Below are 20,145 nucleotides of genomic sequence, written 5' to 3'. Positions count from 1 at the left end.
TGCACTAATAGTTACCTGCACTAGTACTCTTGACCTCAGTAAATAAATTAATAACAGTTTTGAATGAGTTATTATTATAGGAACCTTACAATACTTTACACTGTCAAAATTGGTTTACAATCCAACTATTGAAGAATTCAATGTAAGTCATAAATGAAAGTGGATATGGATATGAAAGTAGATATGAAATTTGGTGATTAAGTTGCTTGGTTTGTTAGTTGGGCAAGAAGTCATTTGTTAAACGATCCAAGAAAAACAATCATGGTTAACATTGTGGCTGGCTTCTGTGGTAGCCAGAACACAAGACCATCTTTTGGTTCAGTCACTACTATACTTGAAAAGCAAATCTCTGGTGTTCCAGAGAGCCCCAGGTGGTCCTTTCCTACTCTTTGATGAGAAGAAAGATGTCCTCTTCTGGGGATTCTGGTGAATATTCCACCTTATCCATCCTTTATTCCAGGATGAAGAATAATAAAGAATGTACCAGCTGGCTGAAACCAGAAGTGGATACTCCAGACTGTTTGGGAGCATGCTATTTATTCTTAATAAGGCAGGGTAAATACTTAAGTGAAAAAGACTCAGGTTGTAGTTTTTAATCAAAATCTCCAAAGTAAATGGCAAAAAGAGGTTGAAATGAACTACAGTACATGATAACGAATACATCTTTCTAAAAAATTTTTTATTTAACCCAGTTTGATCATTGACACTAGCTAGGTCTCACCAATTGGTACAATAACTAATAGCTAACAACCCTGGAGACTGAGGACTAATACAAGCACCCTCTGAGACATATGCAGTCTGCCATCATATCATTGTAAGAAATGATCTTAAGCATACTTTATATTTTGCTCAGAATGTAAATTAATTTTATTTTTCATTCAATCTAAATTGTTCTGATGTAGGTGCTCTGTGCAGTGTTTGTGCTTATCTAATTTTGTCAAACCTGGAAAGAAGACAAGTCAACTGAATATTTTACATCAGGCAAAGAAACAAAATCTATATACCCCATGATAGTTTTGGTAGCCTGGATTATAGGAGCTCTTCTTTCATTAATTAAAGATCTAGAATTGGTCAGAGAAAGTCATCAGTTGTACAAAAAATGGAGCCAGATATTCGGAACACCACATTGTTTATTTGAAGCTAAGAGATACAGTATTGTTTAAATCAAACACAATTCCCACGAATCATATAAATCAGCAAAACGACAACCAATAGATAATGTGATTACATGAATAAATTTGTTTGCCCAAGAAACAATATTTTAGATCCTGATATCGGTATTTTACAACATTTTGTTCTGCAATGACTAGTTTATGCCTACATAATGTCTAAAATGTCTCATTTTTTTTTGTATGTAATATGGATGCTCATATTTTCTAGAATAGTTCTGATAAAACAAAACCTACAGCTGAATGAATCAGATTATGTAATAATGTATAAACAATTTGACTATTTTCAGTAATTACAGAATATAAAAAATGTTAATAGAACAATAAAGAATGGGAGAGAAATAGTAATCACAATAAACAATCATTTAAAAAAAAATTACTCAAATTATATATTGCATGAATCTTAATTTCTTCAAATATATCTTTAAATATATAATTTTTTCAATTCTTTAGTTTCATGCCTGATTTAATATAGGAAGTTTGTCATTTTTTTGTACAAATTGTTTTGGACAGAAAACTGCAATCAAATCACTTAACAAGTATTGACTAGGGTACAAGCATTACTTGTAGCGGTAAATCTTAATGCAATGGTTCATGCTATCTGAGACCACAAGGTGACCTTCAGGCAGCAAAGCAAGACCTCTAGGGCTGCTAAGGCCTTGGGTAACAATATCCCGACCCACACCAACTGCAGGGTACAGCACCACACGATGCTGCTTGCCCCAGTCTGCCACAAGAACATTTCCATCTGCATCTATGCATATACCCCAAGGGCTGGTGAGCACCGGTCCCATGCCAGAGCATACACCCAATGTGCGAATGGTATTCCAACCAGGTTCCAAAACCCTTATACAAGCTGCACGTCCAGTTTCATTGCCCCTCTCAGACACAGCCATAAGGCCTGTAGTGAGACACGCTGCCACCAGATAGGGCCGGTGAAATCCTGTGACTACGGTGCGCTCTATCTTGGTTCCTGTTTTAGGGTCAAGTTTCAGAGTTGTCAAAGTGCCACGCCGAATATCGGCAACTAGAAACTCATCTAGTTTTGTCACAGTGACACCTCTTGGAGCCTCAAAGTCTTGCTGAGTACCAGAGCCCCCAAAGGTCTGCAAGAGGCGACCATGGCGGTTAAAGACAAGCACAGCACGTTCTGCAGCACATGTCAGTGCTATCAAGCCCTTGGAGTTAGCAGCAACATCAAAAAAATTGCGACAGTGTCGAGAGGTAGAGTCAACTGCCGGTAGCGTCACCTGCTGCACGATGGTCTTCTGTTGGTCTGTTACCTGCACACGGACATTTCCACAGTCCACTACAAACAGCTGACCTTGAGCTGTGGCATGAACTCCACTAGGCAGAGTGAAGTCAGTGCGTCCTGAGCCCTGCTTACCAAATTTCTTTACCAGAAGTCCCACTCTTAGTGTTCGTCCCTCTTCCAATACCTTTGGCAGGCCTGAGCCTCCTCGTTCTTTTTTGCTTCTGTCTCCGCTATGTTCAGTTTTGGTTCCTCTTCCTCTTCCTTCTATTTCAGACAAAGACAAAGACCGAGATACTCGTTTGGAACTTTCACAGCTGTCTTTCAGATGCTGGTCTTTTAAATCCATTGTTTCAGATCTTTTAAGGCCTTGACCCTGCCTCGATAAATTGTTCTGATTAAACTTTTTCTGAATTTTGTCTTTTCCATTCATTAAATGGCGACCCCTGGCAGATAGGTCAGCGGTGGAGATAGAATGTTGGTTTTCTCTTTTTAGGGAACCACTGTGGTTACTGGCAGATCTGATAGTGTAGGTGTAACTGGAGTCCATGCTGTCTGCGGGGGAAGGGGATCGTCTTGGTCCACCAAAGCTTTGACCATACTGTGGTTGGTCTTTGCAAGAGAGGTCCACACAGCTATAACTCGATTTAGGTCCTGCAAAAGACATCATAGGAGGTGACATTTCTCTTTGGAACCCATAGTTTTGATCACAGTCCTCAGGTCTACTTTCCTCTGGTGGACAGGATGGCTCTTGGCTTGAAACTGGAACAAGAACTCTTTGTTTCCAGTGGCCTTTAGAAAAAGAATGTCTATTGATTTCAGTTTGCTCAGATACATGGCTTTCTGCCTCCATTTCTCCTTGGCATGACATTGTATCAATTGCAAGAAACAGGTCTTCTCCACGTGAGTCAGAACCGAGCAATTCTGAGTCCTCATCCTGAGAGGATTCTGAGGTATCTTGCTTACGTTGCCAAACTTTATATGTTTTTGGGCTGGGTATCTTTATCTTCTCATCTAACACATCATCTTTAGCTGTCGATAGGCGAATCTTTCTGACAACACGGCTACTTCCACTGTTTGTCTTTGATGATTCTTTTTCTCCACCACGATTACATGGGCCACAAAGCTGGTCTGATACAGCCACATGACTGTCAAGTTTTATCTCGCCAGTGTGGAGAGCACATTTTTGCCCCTGTGGTCCACAGACTCCAACTGGAAGAGTCAAGCTGTGTTCTTGGACATTAATCTCCCCAAACTGAATAACATTTGACTCAGGACTGGGCTGGAAAGTGACTCTTTTCAGGGAAAGAGAGATCTCCCAGGGTTGCATTAATTCTTTAACTCCTCTAAGCAACTGACTTTTGTTGTGTCCAGTGGGACATCTACCCCACATTAGAATTTGCTCCTTAAGCTGGCCCATCTTTCGCAGCTGACGGTCAACCAAGGATTGGCCTACTCGAGCTGCTGCTGCATTTTCTCTTTTGAGCTGTTGCAGTCTCTGTTGGGCATCCCGATGGTCTTTCTCCACCTTCTCCAGCAGACGGCGCTCTTCTTTCTGAGCACCAAAAATTGCAGAATCAAGGCTCTGGTTCACTTCATCCACTTCAGCTGTTTGTTTCTCTGCAAGTCTTTGGAGTTCTTTCTCACCTTGTGCTAGGTCACATAAGGCCTGGGTTATCCATGTAGGCAGGGAGTTTAGGGGTTTAGAGGAGCTGTATACCTGCTGAGATATTGTCCCAAGGGAAGGTTTACTATTGAAATGTGATCCAAGTAACATCATTCTGAGGGTTTGTTGACTTTTGTTAAACGGTCCAATGCTTCACTGATGAAATGTCTCTGTTAAAAAAGCAGAACAGCCTCTAGCTACATGACACATACTTAAAACAATACACATACATGAAAACTTATGAATAAAACACAACAGAGTGTGCTGTTATACGAAAATAATCCACACCTGGGTGATGAGGTGTTTTATTCTTCATAAATTTCAACGATTTGTCAAAGATGTGCAATGTTTATTTATTTATTAATGAATGACACTTCATGCTTTTGAATCATTTTAGTTACATTTGATGTCTGGGATGTTGTTTCCCATTGTTGCTTATGTTATGACAGCTATAAACAGTTGGTATGTCACTAGCTTGTCTTTTCTTCTGTCTCTTAAAGTTAATAAGAATTAACAAACACAGCTTGAACTGTTCGACAGAAACCAGTAACCGGAAAAAGACGGTGGAAAACGTACTGACTGTTACAAAGCACTGACACTGGAGACTCCTTCCATAACTATTAAATAAATGCCTCCTCAAAAAAATGCCTCTTTGTTAAAGCACGAAACGTTTTCTTAATCCGTTTATTATTAGGCTTAGATGATATAGATTGTCCACTGTGTGTGAGCTGTTGCTATAGAAACAAAAACGAGCACATTAATATAAGCCTATCATTTGAACTACAGTTCGAACTACTATAATGCCCAGTGTCTTTTCAATTGCTCCAAAGTATCTTTTATGTGAGAACACTAGTCCTCTGTTTAATATGTCACACACTCTTCTGTTCTAACAAATCTGGGTCACTGCTATCTGGGACATTTAACTCCATAAGCTTGATCATCAATCCCATGTGTGTTGATTGATGAATGAATCTCTGAACAGTTTTTATGCAGCATAAAATTCTCCCTTCTTTCTCACAACAGCCTAGGAATGTACTGTACAGGTCTCTCTCATGCCCTGCATGCCCTGCAAAAACAGGGCTTCTTCTGTGATGAAAGGTTACTGGTATCAGTTTACCAGGGTGCTCTGACAAACAGATTCCCTCTGGATATGAACATCAGCTCATTCATTCTAACCTAAATACCTCTGATGCTGTCAGTGGATGGACCGTTTAAGATTTTTTAACACCATTTGTGATTTTCCATGAAAGCTGAGACCTTAGTTTCAGAGATAAGAACCATATAGAGTGACTCCTACAACCAGTAATAAGAACAAAAAGTTACAGATATACTGGATGTTTATAGAAATTATAAGAATTTGCAAAGGATGCATCTGCAAACTATGTGATCCGTAAAATGAATAATTTACACTATAAATTGGTCAGGTCCACCCCTCACCCCCCCCACCAAACCAAGTGTTAAAGTGCCACTGTGTGTTAGTGCAACAAATCCGCTCCTTCAGTGTGGCCACTGGTGGCCTATTGGGTTACTTCGCATTAATGATGAATGAGGGCTCGAGTTGCTAATGTACCAAAGAGTCTGCATAGCATTATTGTGTGGATCAACAGAAAAATATAAACAGCGGTATACCAGTGGGTGCATGCTGTTATCCTAGGCAAGCATTTGAAATAATATTGCTGGATCGAGAAATGAAACCGTCTAGTTTGCAAATTTGTTTAAATTCACAAATAGCTCGTTTTAAAGAATGCTTGCATGTACAATTTATTTGCCAATTGTAAGAAAAGCATTTCATGCACACGTATGTCATATAAACTATGACATGCATGTGAAGCCAGACATTTCTTGGAATAAGGAACCAGACATTTCTTACACAAGATCTCTGCACACCGCCTTATAATATTAACATTATTTTCTGTTGATTTTCTTTTTTTTTTATATATGCACACACAGTCTTGTTATTATTTAAGCAGATGAAAATGGTCTTACCTGAGCAAAGGTGTTCGTCACATGCTTTATTCGGACTCTGGTCCTGGGTTTACATGAGCGAACCCTCCCTCTTTTCCTGTCCTCTACATCCTCCCACAATCTCTCATGTTGCAAACCCACACAACCCCCCTCCACCTGTGTATTCACATCTAGAGACATTTACCTCTTCTGTTTTGTCTAACCACATCAAACATTAATGCTATTTTTGATACTTGCGTTTCATCTTTATGATGAATAAGTATTATAGGATTAATAATTAGTGTCTGTATTAGGGGCATTACTCTGTGTTATACCGTTTGTGAATGAGCCTTTATTAGGATGTTACCTGAAACTGAAAGGCATAGTTTAAAATATTTACAGAGACACCAGTAGATCTGGTAGGAATGGAGGTCAATTAGTGGAGCCACTATTGTTCAACAACTGCTGTAAAGACACAAGCATGTTCAGCGAATCTCCACTAGATGTCATCCAATATTAGGTGTTCTTTAACACCGCAGCGATACAATACAACTCTCCTGCTAAAATACCTTGATACAAGTACTGCAAGACCACAAACAAGGGTGCTGTAGGAATAATACAAAGAGCACCCGCTACCATTAGAGACTTGGACTTCACATGTGAAATTTACGTGTGATGTTTCACACGTTTGTCACAAACGCTGGAACTTTACAATTCATTCATTTTGATGTGTAGTTTAATTTTTCACATTTTCTCACATGAATAATAATAATTATATATATTACATTTGAACCCATATTGTTCACATACTGTATTGATGTCACATGTGATCCTTCTGTAAGGGACACCATGATACTCGGAGTAAGTGCTCGGATTACTACAGTAAGTTATAGTAGAGGTATGAAGTTACAAAACTTGTCCTGGGATATGCAGGAGTCACAGTGAACCCGAGCTCTTACAGGACATTTCCATCACCATTCTGAATCTTCTCACGAACAATCACTTGTCCCAAAAGTCACCATACATAGGGGAAATTCCTAAATATTTTCATACTTAATTCATAGTATATATATATATATATTCTCATGGCGGGATCAGGAAGCTGTCATAAAGTTGCTATGGACTATAACAGGAAATATGGCAAGCACATCACACAGGATACTGTTACCAAACTTATTAACAAATTCAAAAGACTGGAAGTGAACATCCACAAACATGGCTGACCCTGTGCTCTGATCCCAACTTCCTGGCATGCTGGGGTATGCGAAGAAAAGAATTTCACTGTGCTGGAATGTGTACGTGACCAATAAAGCCTCAATATCATTATCATCGTGAAGGCACAACCGACGTGGTGCTGGAATACACAGTCCCCATGTATGAAGACTCAAGCATGGTTTGGAATGGTTTGAATGAAATGCTTCAAAAGCATTTTAGACAAAACACACACAGGATTGATCTGAGTGAGACCCTTTGAATTCTTGAATAATAAAGGAAAGTATGGAGTGTTACCACTGAATTTTGAACCTATTTTTTTACTTTTTCCTATATAGATTCACATTTCCGTTGCAGTTTTCAATTTAACAGACGGTTTTATCCATACATTGTAAGCAACTGATGGTTACATGCTTTGCTCAGTAATGGCGGTTTTAGGATTTAAACTCACAAACTCTGAATAATTATCTGTATATTTAAATGCTTTTTTAATTATTGTTCTTACTCCTTGTTTCCAGTAGAGGGCATCTGTAGGTTGACGTAGTACTAGAGGTGGTGCTCAGTGAGGTCTCTTCACCCCCCGGCCCCCATTTAGTGTCTGCCATTCAGTGTATGTTTGGTTGATTATGTTTCAGCATACATACACTGCTTGGTCAGTCAAGCTGGCATTATCATTCACATATAAATATAACTTTTTATTGTGTTTTTAATTATTTGTTATACAGTAACATCCTGTTATACTGTATGTCCCTTGAAAGTGTCATGTACTCCAAATATTCCAGCTCATGATATATATATATTTTTTTTTTCACTTTTTAATGATGTTTTGCAAAATTTGTCAATCTATGTTTAGCCAAGGTTATTATAGGAACCATTATTCTGCCATTCAGGCACATTTGTTTAACAGCACAGCCGATGTTCTTGGAGCGTTCATGGTGATGAATGTTATGAAGTCATAACATTTTTGTTTGTTTGTTTGTTTGGTCCTGTCTCCTCAATATTTACCTCATTATTTTTTACAGCTTCATTTCTGGATCATAATAGTAATTATGCATTGCTGTTGTTGCTATTTTTGTTGTTGTTGACTGTGGTACCTTCACTAGTGTCACTAGGTTATGACGCTGTTGTAGCATGTTCATCCACTGTTCAGCTGTTGAGCTGCTTAGACAGGGCCCTCTCCTCTCTAAAAAAAAAAAAAAAAAAAGTCAGAAAACCTTTAAATTACTCCAATCATTGCCATCATTCATTATTCATCCTGCAATTATTTTATCCATCTGGTTGGCTTCTTCTCAGGGAGGCAAGAATATTCATATGGTTAAAGAAAGACACTTTGGCATCATTCTGCCGAACAAGATGAAACCATTTGTTCTCCAAACTAAATTGGCATTTGTGTGTTTAATATTTCGTTCTGAGCGTGCAGGAGGTTAGACTGCTTTGCTTACACACAATCTGGCTTTTTCATATTACAAACTAAACTATCTGCACATGAATGTTGACTCCTGAATGATCCTTTTTCCATCTGGTCAACGAGCCGAGCGCAAAAATAACGTTCACATAAACAAGTTTAGAGAATTTCTTTCTAATTTGACTATGAGTCTATATGATGATCAAGCCTCAAGCCTTGTTTTATGGTATTAAGGGAATGTTGCAATGCAAACACTGTTAGAGTTCATGATGAAAACAAATTGAATGACATTTATTGGCTTAACCAACACTATGTACTGTAACTTATTGATTTTTGCATCTTTTAATCAACATTTATATACCGTATACGTTTTAGGACTTCAAACATAATAACTCCAGTACTATATGACAATACAGTTGATGATCTGGCTATTTGTATGTATTGATGTTAATTAGTTTTCAAAATTACAGTAACATGTTCTCAACAATCTTTTCGCTTCTTTTCACCTGTGAAAAGATCACTGATATCCATCAGGTAATAAGAGTAAGATGCACACTGGAACGTTTTCATCCCATTATATTTGCATCTCAGACTGTATTCGTTATCATATTAGGATTTGATTCGCATTACACTCCCCATTCACATCCACACCTGCACGTTCTCTAAAACACGAAAGCCCCATTAAGTTATGTGATCTTATTTCTTCTCTTTAACTCCAATTGTCATGACAAGTTTTGGATATTGAACTCAAAGTTAATAACTTTTCAAAAATGAAATTTAATGTCATCCATTGTCTTGACTTGTAAAACTTGTAAAAGCGTAACCTTTTGAGTTGAGTTGAAAGCTAATCTTCAGGTTGAGTTTACTTCAGGTTGAGTTTAAGGCAGCGGGTGAACTTTCTTTTCTAAGTTTAACTGCCTGAAATATTTTACAGAGTATCCAATCAACCAATCAAGTAGCAGCAGCACAACGCATAAAATCATGCAGGGACAGCGCACGAGCTTCAGTTAATGATTACATCATACGCATCAATACACATCGCCTGGTTTTTTTTTTTTTTTTTTTTACAGTCTTCAGCTGTGCAGTTTCAGGGAGCCTGTGCCCACTGTGGCCTCCCTGTCAGCTCAGACCAGTCTGGTCGTTCTCCTCCTTACTAACAAGGCATTTGCTGCTCACTTGGTGGTTTTGTTCCTCATCTCACCATACCGTGTAAACTCTAGAGAATGGTGTGTGTGTTGTTTCCAGGAAATCAGAAGTTTCTGAAATACTTAAACTAGCCCATTTGATGTGAACATTAACTGAAGTGTGTGACCTGTATGCGCATGCATCTTCTATGGATAACTGCATGAATGAGCAGATGTACAGGCGTTCCTAATAATGTGGTGTGTTAGTGTATATAAAGGAAGGCTAATAATTCGTCGTGGCAAATGTACAGTTAACAAGGACAGTTATAGTATATTAAAAGGCTTCCCTGTATTTAGAAAAAAAATGGAAAACCTGTCAACCTGAAACTCACTCATAATAGAAGTCTATTGAATGTTGTTAAGGCTGTTAATATATGTTTATGTAAAATCAATTAATGATTTGTGCAAAATCAATTAATTTGACAAAGGTATTTTTTAAAAATTAAATTAAGCTCTCCATTTATAATTCAACCTTTCAAAGGACTGTAGATGTACATGAATGATCACACATGTATACCACAACACCTCAAGTTAAAATGCTATCGAAGCATCAGTATGTGTACATTTTACACAGGAATCATGTGTTAATACTGAGCCTTCAATGTTAGTTCATAGTGTTTGTAGTACACATAGTAAAGTTGTAAACTATCATTCATTCATTATGATAAAATGAAGCATGAATCATTATTCATTCTAAATAGTTACTACATCTGTTCAATACTTGCTCTTGCAGTTACAGGGTTACTAAGGAATCTTATTGTAAAGCGTTAGTGTGTAACTAACCAGAATGGCTTTAGAATGCGTTTTTACACTCCTTTGGTTAAAATGTAGTTAAGACATAAGAACAGTAAGACTGTAATTAGACCATATTAAACATTTATTAGGTTAAACTACTTAACCTAGTAAATGTTATGTAGCTTTGAAAAGACATTCATTATGTCGCTTTAAAGTTATGTAGCTTTGAAAAGGCATTCTCTCTATGTTTGCCCCTTCTAAGACCTTCGTTGTTCGTGTAAAAGATGTTTCAAATTGATGTAACATAACCACATACTGTACTGTGCAAAGGTCTCGGGCAGATGCAAAGAACTGCTGTAGAGGAAAGATGCGTTCAAAACTTCAAAAATACTATAAAGAGCAGTAATAAGTGAAACAAAGTCAATATTTGGTGTGACAACTCTAAGAAGATAGTAGTCTCAGGTACAATTTAGTGCAGTTTTACAAGGAAATGAGCTGTAAGTGTTATTGAGCATCTTGCAGAAACAGTCACGGTTCTTCTGGAGACTTTGACTGTCGCACTTGCTTCTTAATTTTGCAGCAAAACCCAGCAGTCTTCATTGTGCTTTTTGTCTGAAAAGTGTCTCTTATAAGTAATATACTGATTTCTTTACTGACATACAACATTTTTCTGTAACATTTAATTTTGTGCTGGAAAACTAATGTTTGGGAATCTAAAATGTTTTCGTACTGAATCGATAATGTAGACGTCATAAAATAAAAATCCATAACAAAGTTTGTAAAAAAAAAAAAATAGGGTGCCTAAGACTAATTATTCACAGTACCACCCTTAAACCTGCACATGCAGAGTGCTTTAAGTGAACAAATGCTCTGTTTTTTTCGCAGTACCTACTGTAGAAATGTTGAAATTCTTGTCTCTGGTAACCATTTATACTCTACTCCAATATTAGACTCTACTCCAATAGACTCCAATATTCCTCAGACTACAAAGTGTTTTTTCAATGTAATTTAATGACATTTGATTTGTATAACACTTTCAACAATAGAAATAGTCACAAAAGCGAACTTAACTTTACGCAAACCCAGATGTAGACTTAGAGCTCGAATGAGCAAACTAGATGTGGCAGTGGTAAGGGACTCAAAAGGAAATGCTCTCTGGTTGACACAGAAATTATAAATCAATTCCACAATTGTATACGCTTACTAAATCTTAAGTGTGTTGAAAGGATGTTATGAGCGTAATAATTTCCATATTCATATGGCAGGATCAAAAACTCACAACCCACCCCAAAGTCTTGGCACGTAGCATATGGTCCAATAGCTGGGAGCAAAAAGAAGTTTTACTACTTATTAAGCAGAATTAATGATCTCTAATATATTTCACTGCACAATTTGAAAGGTTTCTCACACTGATTTGTGGCACATATTTTCTTCTTGCAGAAATTCGTAATTAAAATGCAGTATTAAATGAAGTTACATTGGGAATGGGCGTATATTGGTGTTTTTAAGGTGGTCAAATAAATAGATAATATGCCATGTTCATTAATGATCGTAACTCTCGATACATGAGGACAGATTTTCTGAGTGGAGATCAGATCGGGAGTAGTCTCACTCCTCTCTAGTACTTTGAGTGCATGAAGGTTGTTCATATTTCACAACAAGTGTCCTTTTCTTGCGAACACCATTTTCCTACAAACCAATCCTCATAGTATCCTCTTTCACTTTCCATGCCTTCCTATCCTGATGTCTTAGTCCTGACCCTCAACCCCGTTCCCTCCTCTGCATCTGTCCATCACACAGGCCTGCCACTTTTCCCACCCTCTATACAGCACATCATCTCCCTTCTGTTACTGACAGCGAAATGTTACTGCTGTCTGCATCATTATATCCATAACACAAGATAAATGTTCTAGCAAGCAGAAAAGCAAACCTAGTACAATTGAAGAATTTCAGCTCACGTTTATTGGATATTGCATAGGGGCAATTACTGAGAATATTTGCTTGCCACGGCCAATTTTGAGTATTGTTTTCCAGATTATTGTCTTGTTTCAAATAATCTTTCCCAAGCACCTGCACCGCTGACGATTCAATAAACATGTTGCCTTATTGCCTTACGTCTTTGACAGTGAACAATGAGGCAATGGGGCAAACAAATATTATGCCTAATGCCAAGGGGGTCATGCAAAATGAATTGTTAGACATCACAGATAGGCAACGCTGGTTAGGTAGGCTAATAGGCCTAGCAGTAATTCCAAAAATACCCAGGATTTGCCTTGAAGGACAGATAAATGGTTTCAGTCTTTCTAAATTTTGAATGCAGCCCTCACTTTCTCATATCTTCACATGCAGCAGAAAGACTGTCAAGGTAGTCAGATTAAATCCTCCCCCTCCACGTGAACTCTTTTTTTTTTTCTAATTCTAATTCAGAGCATATAATATTATAGGAACAATTGCAGAAACAAAACGAGCTGGAACTACCAAGTCGGGAACAGATGGCCCATAATTGCCTCGTGGAGGAAGCCAGGGAGTCAATTTTTACAGGTCTCGAGGGAGTGGCAGATGCAAAAAAAAAAAAAAAAAGTGCAGGTGCATTTGGGTTTGATCTGAGACGGCCTAAAGGAGGCATCTGAAAAAAAATCAAAACATTAAAGGCGAATTTAACATAGCTCGGTGTTCATGATGGAGGCGGTCGCTTGAGTTTGGGGCCTGGAAGATTAAAAAAAACAACAACAAAAAAAAACAAAAAACAAAACGTGACGGCAGCGTGAAACCGCAACAGATGCGGCACGAATTAGTCGCATCACCGTGCACAGATAAATCAGGAGCATGTCAGTGGAAAAAAATAAAACAGCAACAGAGACACGACACATTTTCCCCTCATGTCATTACAATTTCACATGCAAGGATCTAAGCCTGTAAAAATTATGCTTGAGGTTGATCCGACAAAATCTGATTTTTTTAACAGGGAAAAATCTGCACGTGCATCCTTGAGGTTGCCATGGTGTATTATTACTCTTATTTATTATGGCACAGATCAGTATCAAGAAACAATATTGGGCCTCGCCAACACTGTTTGTTTCTTTGTTTGTTCATTGGTTGGTTGTTTCAGGTAAACTGGGACAGTTTAACAGCATTTATTTTCGAGCTAACATGTCTGTATGTTGATTGATCTATAGTCAAATATTAGTATATATGATATAACTCATTTAAAAGTAAAGAAGTGCTTGTTTGTTTACTTTTGATGCTGTGAGCAGCCATGTTGATTTGATGTCACTTGCTGAACTCAGGGCTGAGGAGATCGTCCCAACTGAGTAATTTCGAGTTGAGGCGGTGTTTTCTTTGGCTTTTATACATATGCTGCCTTCAATTCCTCTAGATAGATAGATAGATAGATAGATAGATAGATAGATAGATAGATAGATAGATAGATAGATAATATGCATAGAATTTTACTTAGTGTAAAGTGTTCATGTACTTTTAGAGACTGATGTTGTGTATTTCTTTAACTCCTGTATTATGTCACAAATGCAAGAAATAAATATTATTTTCCATTTAGTAGTGTTTTTCTCTGTGATTTATACATAATCTGTTGATATTGAATTTCTTTTAATACAAAATGGTGTGTTCCATGGGAAAGAGCTTCATACAGGGAAAAAAACCCCACATGCACTGCCTACTTTTAAGCAAGCCCATAGTGCTTTAATTTGATTGACTGCCTTCTACTTTACCTCATTTATGTTTCTTGTCCTTCAGACATCATAATCGAATCTTAAACAATACAAATGAATCATTTAATTGATTCTTCCACAGAATAGGCTACACACTGGAGTCCTATGGGCTACTGTTATGAGCAGTGACAGTGCTGGCCATATTCTGAATGAAACACAGCCCAAGGCTGGTCACTTGTCAGTCTCCGTCGATACTAGTCTCCATCACAAACACCATAAAGAGTGCTCTTAAAATTCAGCCCGCATCCTGAATATGCTTTGTTCCAAGCGCTACCCCTTTTATAATCCCAAACTTGAGCGGCCTGGCAATATCAAACTAATAAATTACATCCTGCCTCCCCTATAACTCCCTGATAAATAAAAAAGAGGCTCCACTTTCCTCGTACAGCTGTGACCCAGGGTTACCTAGCAACAGGTCATGCCCAGATGAAAAAGCACAAGGTGGAGATCCACCTAGGAAGCTGGGAGGGAGGGAGGGGGGTGGGGGGTAGGTGGATGAGGGGATGAGGTGGGTGTGCATCTTCACTCGCTGACCCTTGACAGATAGAAAACGCACTCAGAAGAAACGTTTCTCGGAGTGACAGTGGTGTGAGGAGAGGCCTGAGCTCATCTGTGGCATGACTTCAAAAGTGTATTATCAAGGCTAGGATGTGTGTATGTGTATGTGTGTGTGTGTGTGTGTGTGTGTGTGTGTGTGTGTGTGTGTGTGTGTGTGTGTGTGTGTGCGTGTAATACATTATATAAACTCATTATATAAACTCATATAAACCCCATAACACAGTATCGTAATTTGTGACATTTGTGCCCGTTGGATTGGTCCGTATGGTACTAAAGTCCAATCAATGCATTATGCATTATTAACAGCTAAGAGCTGATATATTTATTATCTTCCATATTAGCCAAATCCAGGTGAATCAAAGTGTGTTGCCTCCAATAACAAACCGCCTCTGTTGCCTCACGTGTTGTCTCTGTGGAGCCAGGCAGCTGTGTAAGCTTAGCGCACGCTCGAGGTAAGCCCGCACACAGCGCACACATAATCAAAGCCTATTTTATATGCAATATAAAGGGAAGTAAGATGTGTGTGGCTAAGATGACTTCAGCTATTACCATAAAGATGAAATGTAGAACTGAAACAGTTATTTCTTCAGTAGAGCAACAGGATTCTGTGGCATAATTCCTCTCTCAGAAAAAAAAAAAAGTAGGAAGCAAGGAGAAGACTGTGTTTGTGTGCAGGGTTTGGTGACCATTATCTTGATTCATAGTTGTTCCTGAGAATCCACCGTCCTCGTTACCCGGACAAACAAATGTGTTGTTGTTGGCTGGAAAACAGTGCATCACTGTATTTACTGACTGTAGATTAGTCATGGGTGAGGTACGTTTGTGTTTTTGTGCTGTCATATTTTTGTGAAATATTGTGAACATTTTTATGAATCTCAAATTTATGATTAGATTCGTTTAACTATGTTACAATCACATTACAACTACAAATCATAATCCTAACCAGAAGGACATTTTTATTCTGATTACAAATCATTGTGTAATGGAGACAGGGCATAATGGAAACATTGTGTAATGCACATATTGTGTAATGGAAATACTGTGTTATGGAATCATAACACAATGTGTAACAGTAACAGCACATAACAAAAACACTGTGTAACAGAAACAAGGCATCAGGGAAACAGGGTGTAATGGTAACATTGTGTAATCTAAACACTGTGTAATGAACATATTGTGTAATGGAAATATCGTGTTATGGAATCATTGCGTAAGAGTAACATGTTGTAAAGGAACCATTGCATTAAAGAGACAGGGCATAACAAAAACACCGTGTATCAGAAATATTGTGTAACAGAAATAAGGCAAGATGGAAATGTCTGAGTTACACATGTAACCCTGTCCCCTGAGAAGGGGACGAGACATTGCATGAGCATCACGCTGTGGGAAGTGCCCTCCCGCGTGACCATTATCTGAAGTCTGTGTGAAATCACGACTATTTATAGGCCTGCCATCGTCAGGTGACTTGGCAATGTCATCCATCGCATCCAATGTCATCAGCCTCTATTATCTGAAGCGAAGCTGCAATTCACAGGCATGCCCCAGTATGACAAAGCTACACAACATCTTGTTCCCTTCTTAGGGAACAGGGTTACATCCGTAACCCAGACATTCCCTTTCAAAGGGTACTCAACGTTGTATGAGCTTCACACTGTGGGAACGAGAATACCCACTCTATCATACTTAGGGTATGGCCTGTTCAAAAATATCTGAGCCCGAGGTCACTGCAAGACATTTGAGCCTGAGGTGGAATGCATGTCCAAACTGTAATATCGAATGATTGTGTGTGGCATAGACCACCACGCAGCAGCACACGCATCCTGCAAGGCTACCCCTTTGGATAAAGCCTTCGAAGATGTAGGTACTTTAGGAATATAATCAAGCCTAGGATATAGGAAGGCCTTGACTAATCCAGGGGCAAAATCAAGGCAAAAAGGGGCAACAGAGAGAGCTTATAGATCTCCTACTCGCTTGAGATATGTCAGGGACAACAGAAGAGCTACCTTTAGAGTCAGAAGCTTCTCTGAGGCTGACTCTAAGGGCTCAAATGGGGCACCCGACAGACCTTCCAGGACCAAAGACAGGTCCCAGGAAGGTATGCGTAGTCTGCAGATGGGCCTCAGCAACCTGACACTATGCATAAACCTTAATGTTAGAGGATGTTTCCCCACAGAGGCTCCATCAATGGGGGCATGACTGGCTGAAATCACTGCCACGTAGACCCCGATTGTAGAAGGAACCAACCCTGCTGAGAAACGCCCCTGTAAGAACTCCAGTACAGTAGCTATTGTGCAGTTTACTGGGTCTAACTGACATTCTTCACACCACAAGACAAAAAGTCATCACTTGAGCATATTTTCTCGTGGATGGTTCAACATGGCCTCTACAATCTCGGTTGAGAGAATAGAATCTATGAGCTGGTGCACCTCAGGGGCCAGATCCACAGTCTCCATAGTTCCGGTCAACGGTGATAAATCAACCCTCTGGAATAAGAGAACATATCCCTGCAAATGGGAATCTCCAAGGGAGTGGATATCTAGCAGTTATATTATCACCGAGAATCATATTCGTGCTGGACAACAAGGTGCTACTAGCAGCAGATGTAGATAGTCTTGGCGAACTCTCGCTAGAACTTGTGGGAGCAGAAAGATCAAGGGAAAAGTATACAGACATGATCTCGGCCACATGTGCACTATGGCATCCAGCCTCAATGGTACGGGAGGAGTGAGGGTGAACAACAGAGGGCAGTGTGTTGTCTCCTCAGAGGCGAACACCTCCACTTCTGCTTGGCCAAACCTCTGCCATACGGACACCTCCACTTGTGGATGGAGCCTCAGCCTTGGCCTCAGCCCCTGCCTCAACAGGATGTCTGCCGCCACATTCCGGTTGTCCGGAATATACATTGCACTCACTGACAAAAAATTTCCCTCCACCCAGAGAAGAATTAGTTGCCTGAACCTGCCTGAACAGGGGGCACAAACATAACCCTCCCTAGTGGTTGATATATGAGACCACTACCACATGGTGAGGAAGAAAGAATTTCAGTGCTAGAAATTCAGCCCACATTTCTAGGTGATTTATATGCCACTCCAGATGAGGGCTGCTACAGAGACCCTGAGCTGGACAGCCGTCTAAGACTGTGCCCCAGCCTATGAGGGAATGTCTGTCATTGCCATCTTGCAAAAAGGACATGCCCCAAGATTGTGACCTGAGTCTAGAAATCAGGGACAACTCCAAATTTTCAGAGCATTTAGGCATAGCTACTTGATACGGATTACTCTCAGGGGTTTCATCCTTGGATGTGATGTTATGATGGTATGACCTTGGAAATTTGAGCACCAATGTGAACCTGTATAACAGAAGAATATGGTTCAGGTGACACAGATCTAAAATTGGCCGCATACTCCCATCTTTTTTGCAGACCAGGAAATAACGGCTGTAAAAACCTCCCTCCCTCAGGGAATGGGGTACATGTTCTATGGCCCCTTTGTCCAAGAGGGATCTTACTTCCTGCGCTAACGTCGGGCTCAGCTCTGTACTGACTACCATGGTGAGCACACCTCTGAACCGGGGGGGTCGTGCTATGAACTGCATCCGGTTTCTATGGTAGACAGAACCCATGGGGACACATGTGGAGACACATTTCCATGCTGCCAGATGTTTTTTTAATGATGGTAACTCTTCCACATTCTGTTGGAGGGAAAGATTTTTGTTTCCCTGTGACAGCCTGCTGACCAGAGAAGACTGAAAACTTGGGATGACATAGGTTAGGGGAGGCCCTACAGTAATACTGGGGACTTTCTGCCCTAACAACCTCACATCCCCTGACACCTCCCTCCACGGCCCATCAAGACCTTCTCCTTCTTTGTCTGCTTGGCATTTATGATCATTCTCAGATCAGGACTACTAGCAGGCTGTGACTGTGGCCTCCTGGTCTCCCTGGCTCTCCGCAGGGGGAGGCCTGCCACACTCACCTTCTGTGCCTTCCTTGCACTAATGCTGGACATGACATGGAAGGAACTGGCTGAATGTCGCCGTTTGCTGTTTAGTCTCGTGAAAACTGTAGGTGGTGTCGTTAACTGCACTGCCAAACAGGCCAGAAAGTTCAACAGGGGTGTCCAGCAGGGAGACCTTATCCTTATCCCCTATCCCTGAGAGGTCGAGCCATAGGTGCCTCTCTGCCACAACCAAGCAACCCATTGAATGGCCGATATGACAGGCCGTTTGCTTGGTCACCCGGAGAGACAGGCGCTGGGAAGCTCCACAACTGCCTCATGCCAATATCAAGCTCACTCAGCAGGTCTGCTTGGTCGGCCTGCAACACTGCCATTGTATGCAGTGACCCACAAGTGAGACCTGCTGCCACATAGGCTTTGCCAACCAATGCTGAGGTGGCCTTACATGGCTTGGATGCCACTGAATGCCATTCAAAGCCATTCAAAAAGTCTCTAAATTTCCTGCCGTCGATAGAGAGAGGTAACTCACAAGAGGTACCTCCTCCAACATTGGCATAGCCAAATACCTATGTTGTTCATTCCCCATGATAGCTGAATTATCTGTCATCGCAGGGTTATAAACACGGCTAGTGTATGTTTTTCCCCAGAAGTGGAATATTTCATGCACTTCTGGGAAAAAGGGGAGTTTTCTGTGGTGTGAGGGAGATTTATATTCTGTGGCATGCTCCATATCTACACTTCACACAGAAAGTGTGTCTGTCCCCCCACTCCCACACCCTCATCATTAAACGCAAGGCGTGACACAATTCCTAAACTCTCTCTGACTCATACTTTTCTTTTTTTAAAAGGGACAGAAAAGAATATATATATATATATATATATATATATATATATATATATATATATATATATATATATATATATATATATATATATATATATTTTAAATAGAGAGGAAATGTGTCTTTTTTTGCGAACATTCATACAAATGACCAACATGCAGTCTTTCCCTGAAGATAATAAGGCTGAGGATGTGCTTCACAGGTGCTTCTATAGTCACACGATGTGTGAAATTGCCACGTCACCTGACCATGGCAGTGATTAGGTTATTAGGCGTGATTTTACGCTTCCCACAGCATGAAGCTCATGCAACATTGAGTTCCCTTTGAAAGAGAACAGTGTGCAATGGAAAAACTCTGTAATGGAAACAGGGTGTAATGGAAACAGGGTGTAAAGGAAACAGACTGTAAAGGAAAAACTGTGTAATGGAAACAGGGTGCAATGGAAACCGGGTGTAATGGAAACAGGGTGTAATGGAAGAACTGTGTAATGGAAA

The 20,145-nt window shown here is 39.8% G+C and overlaps 1 protein-coding gene across 1 annotated transcript; it reads right to left on the bottom strand.

Annotated features, from left to right (window-relative positions):
* Positions 1 to 1,141: 1,141 nt before the first annotated feature.
* On the bottom strand, positions 1,142 to 4,396 carry LOC128629226 (uncharacterized). Its single transcript, XM_053676312.1, has one exon. The coding sequence runs from the start codon at positions 4,199 to 4,201 to the stop codon at positions 1,730 to 1,732; it is 2,472 nt and encodes an 823-aa protein (XP_053532287.1). The 5' UTR covers positions 4,202 to 4,396; the 3' UTR covers positions 1,142 to 1,729.
* Positions 4,397 to 20,145: the final 15,749 nt, after the last annotated feature.

This window comes from Ictalurus punctatus, chromosome 26 (genome assembly GCF_001660625.3).
Source record: "Ictalurus punctatus breed USDA103 chromosome 26, Coco_2.0, whole genome shotgun sequence".
NCBI lineage: Eukaryota > Metazoa > Chordata > Actinopteri > Siluriformes > Ictaluridae > Ictalurus > Ictalurus punctatus.
Note: the sequence above shows the minus strand (reverse complement) of the source record. Positions and strands in the feature narration are given on the sequence as shown.

Coding starts and splice junctions, on each gene's coding strand:
- LOC128629226 (XM_053676312.1), bottom strand. CDS start 4,201: ATGATGTTACTTGGATCACATTTCAATAGTAAACCTTCCCTTGGGACA.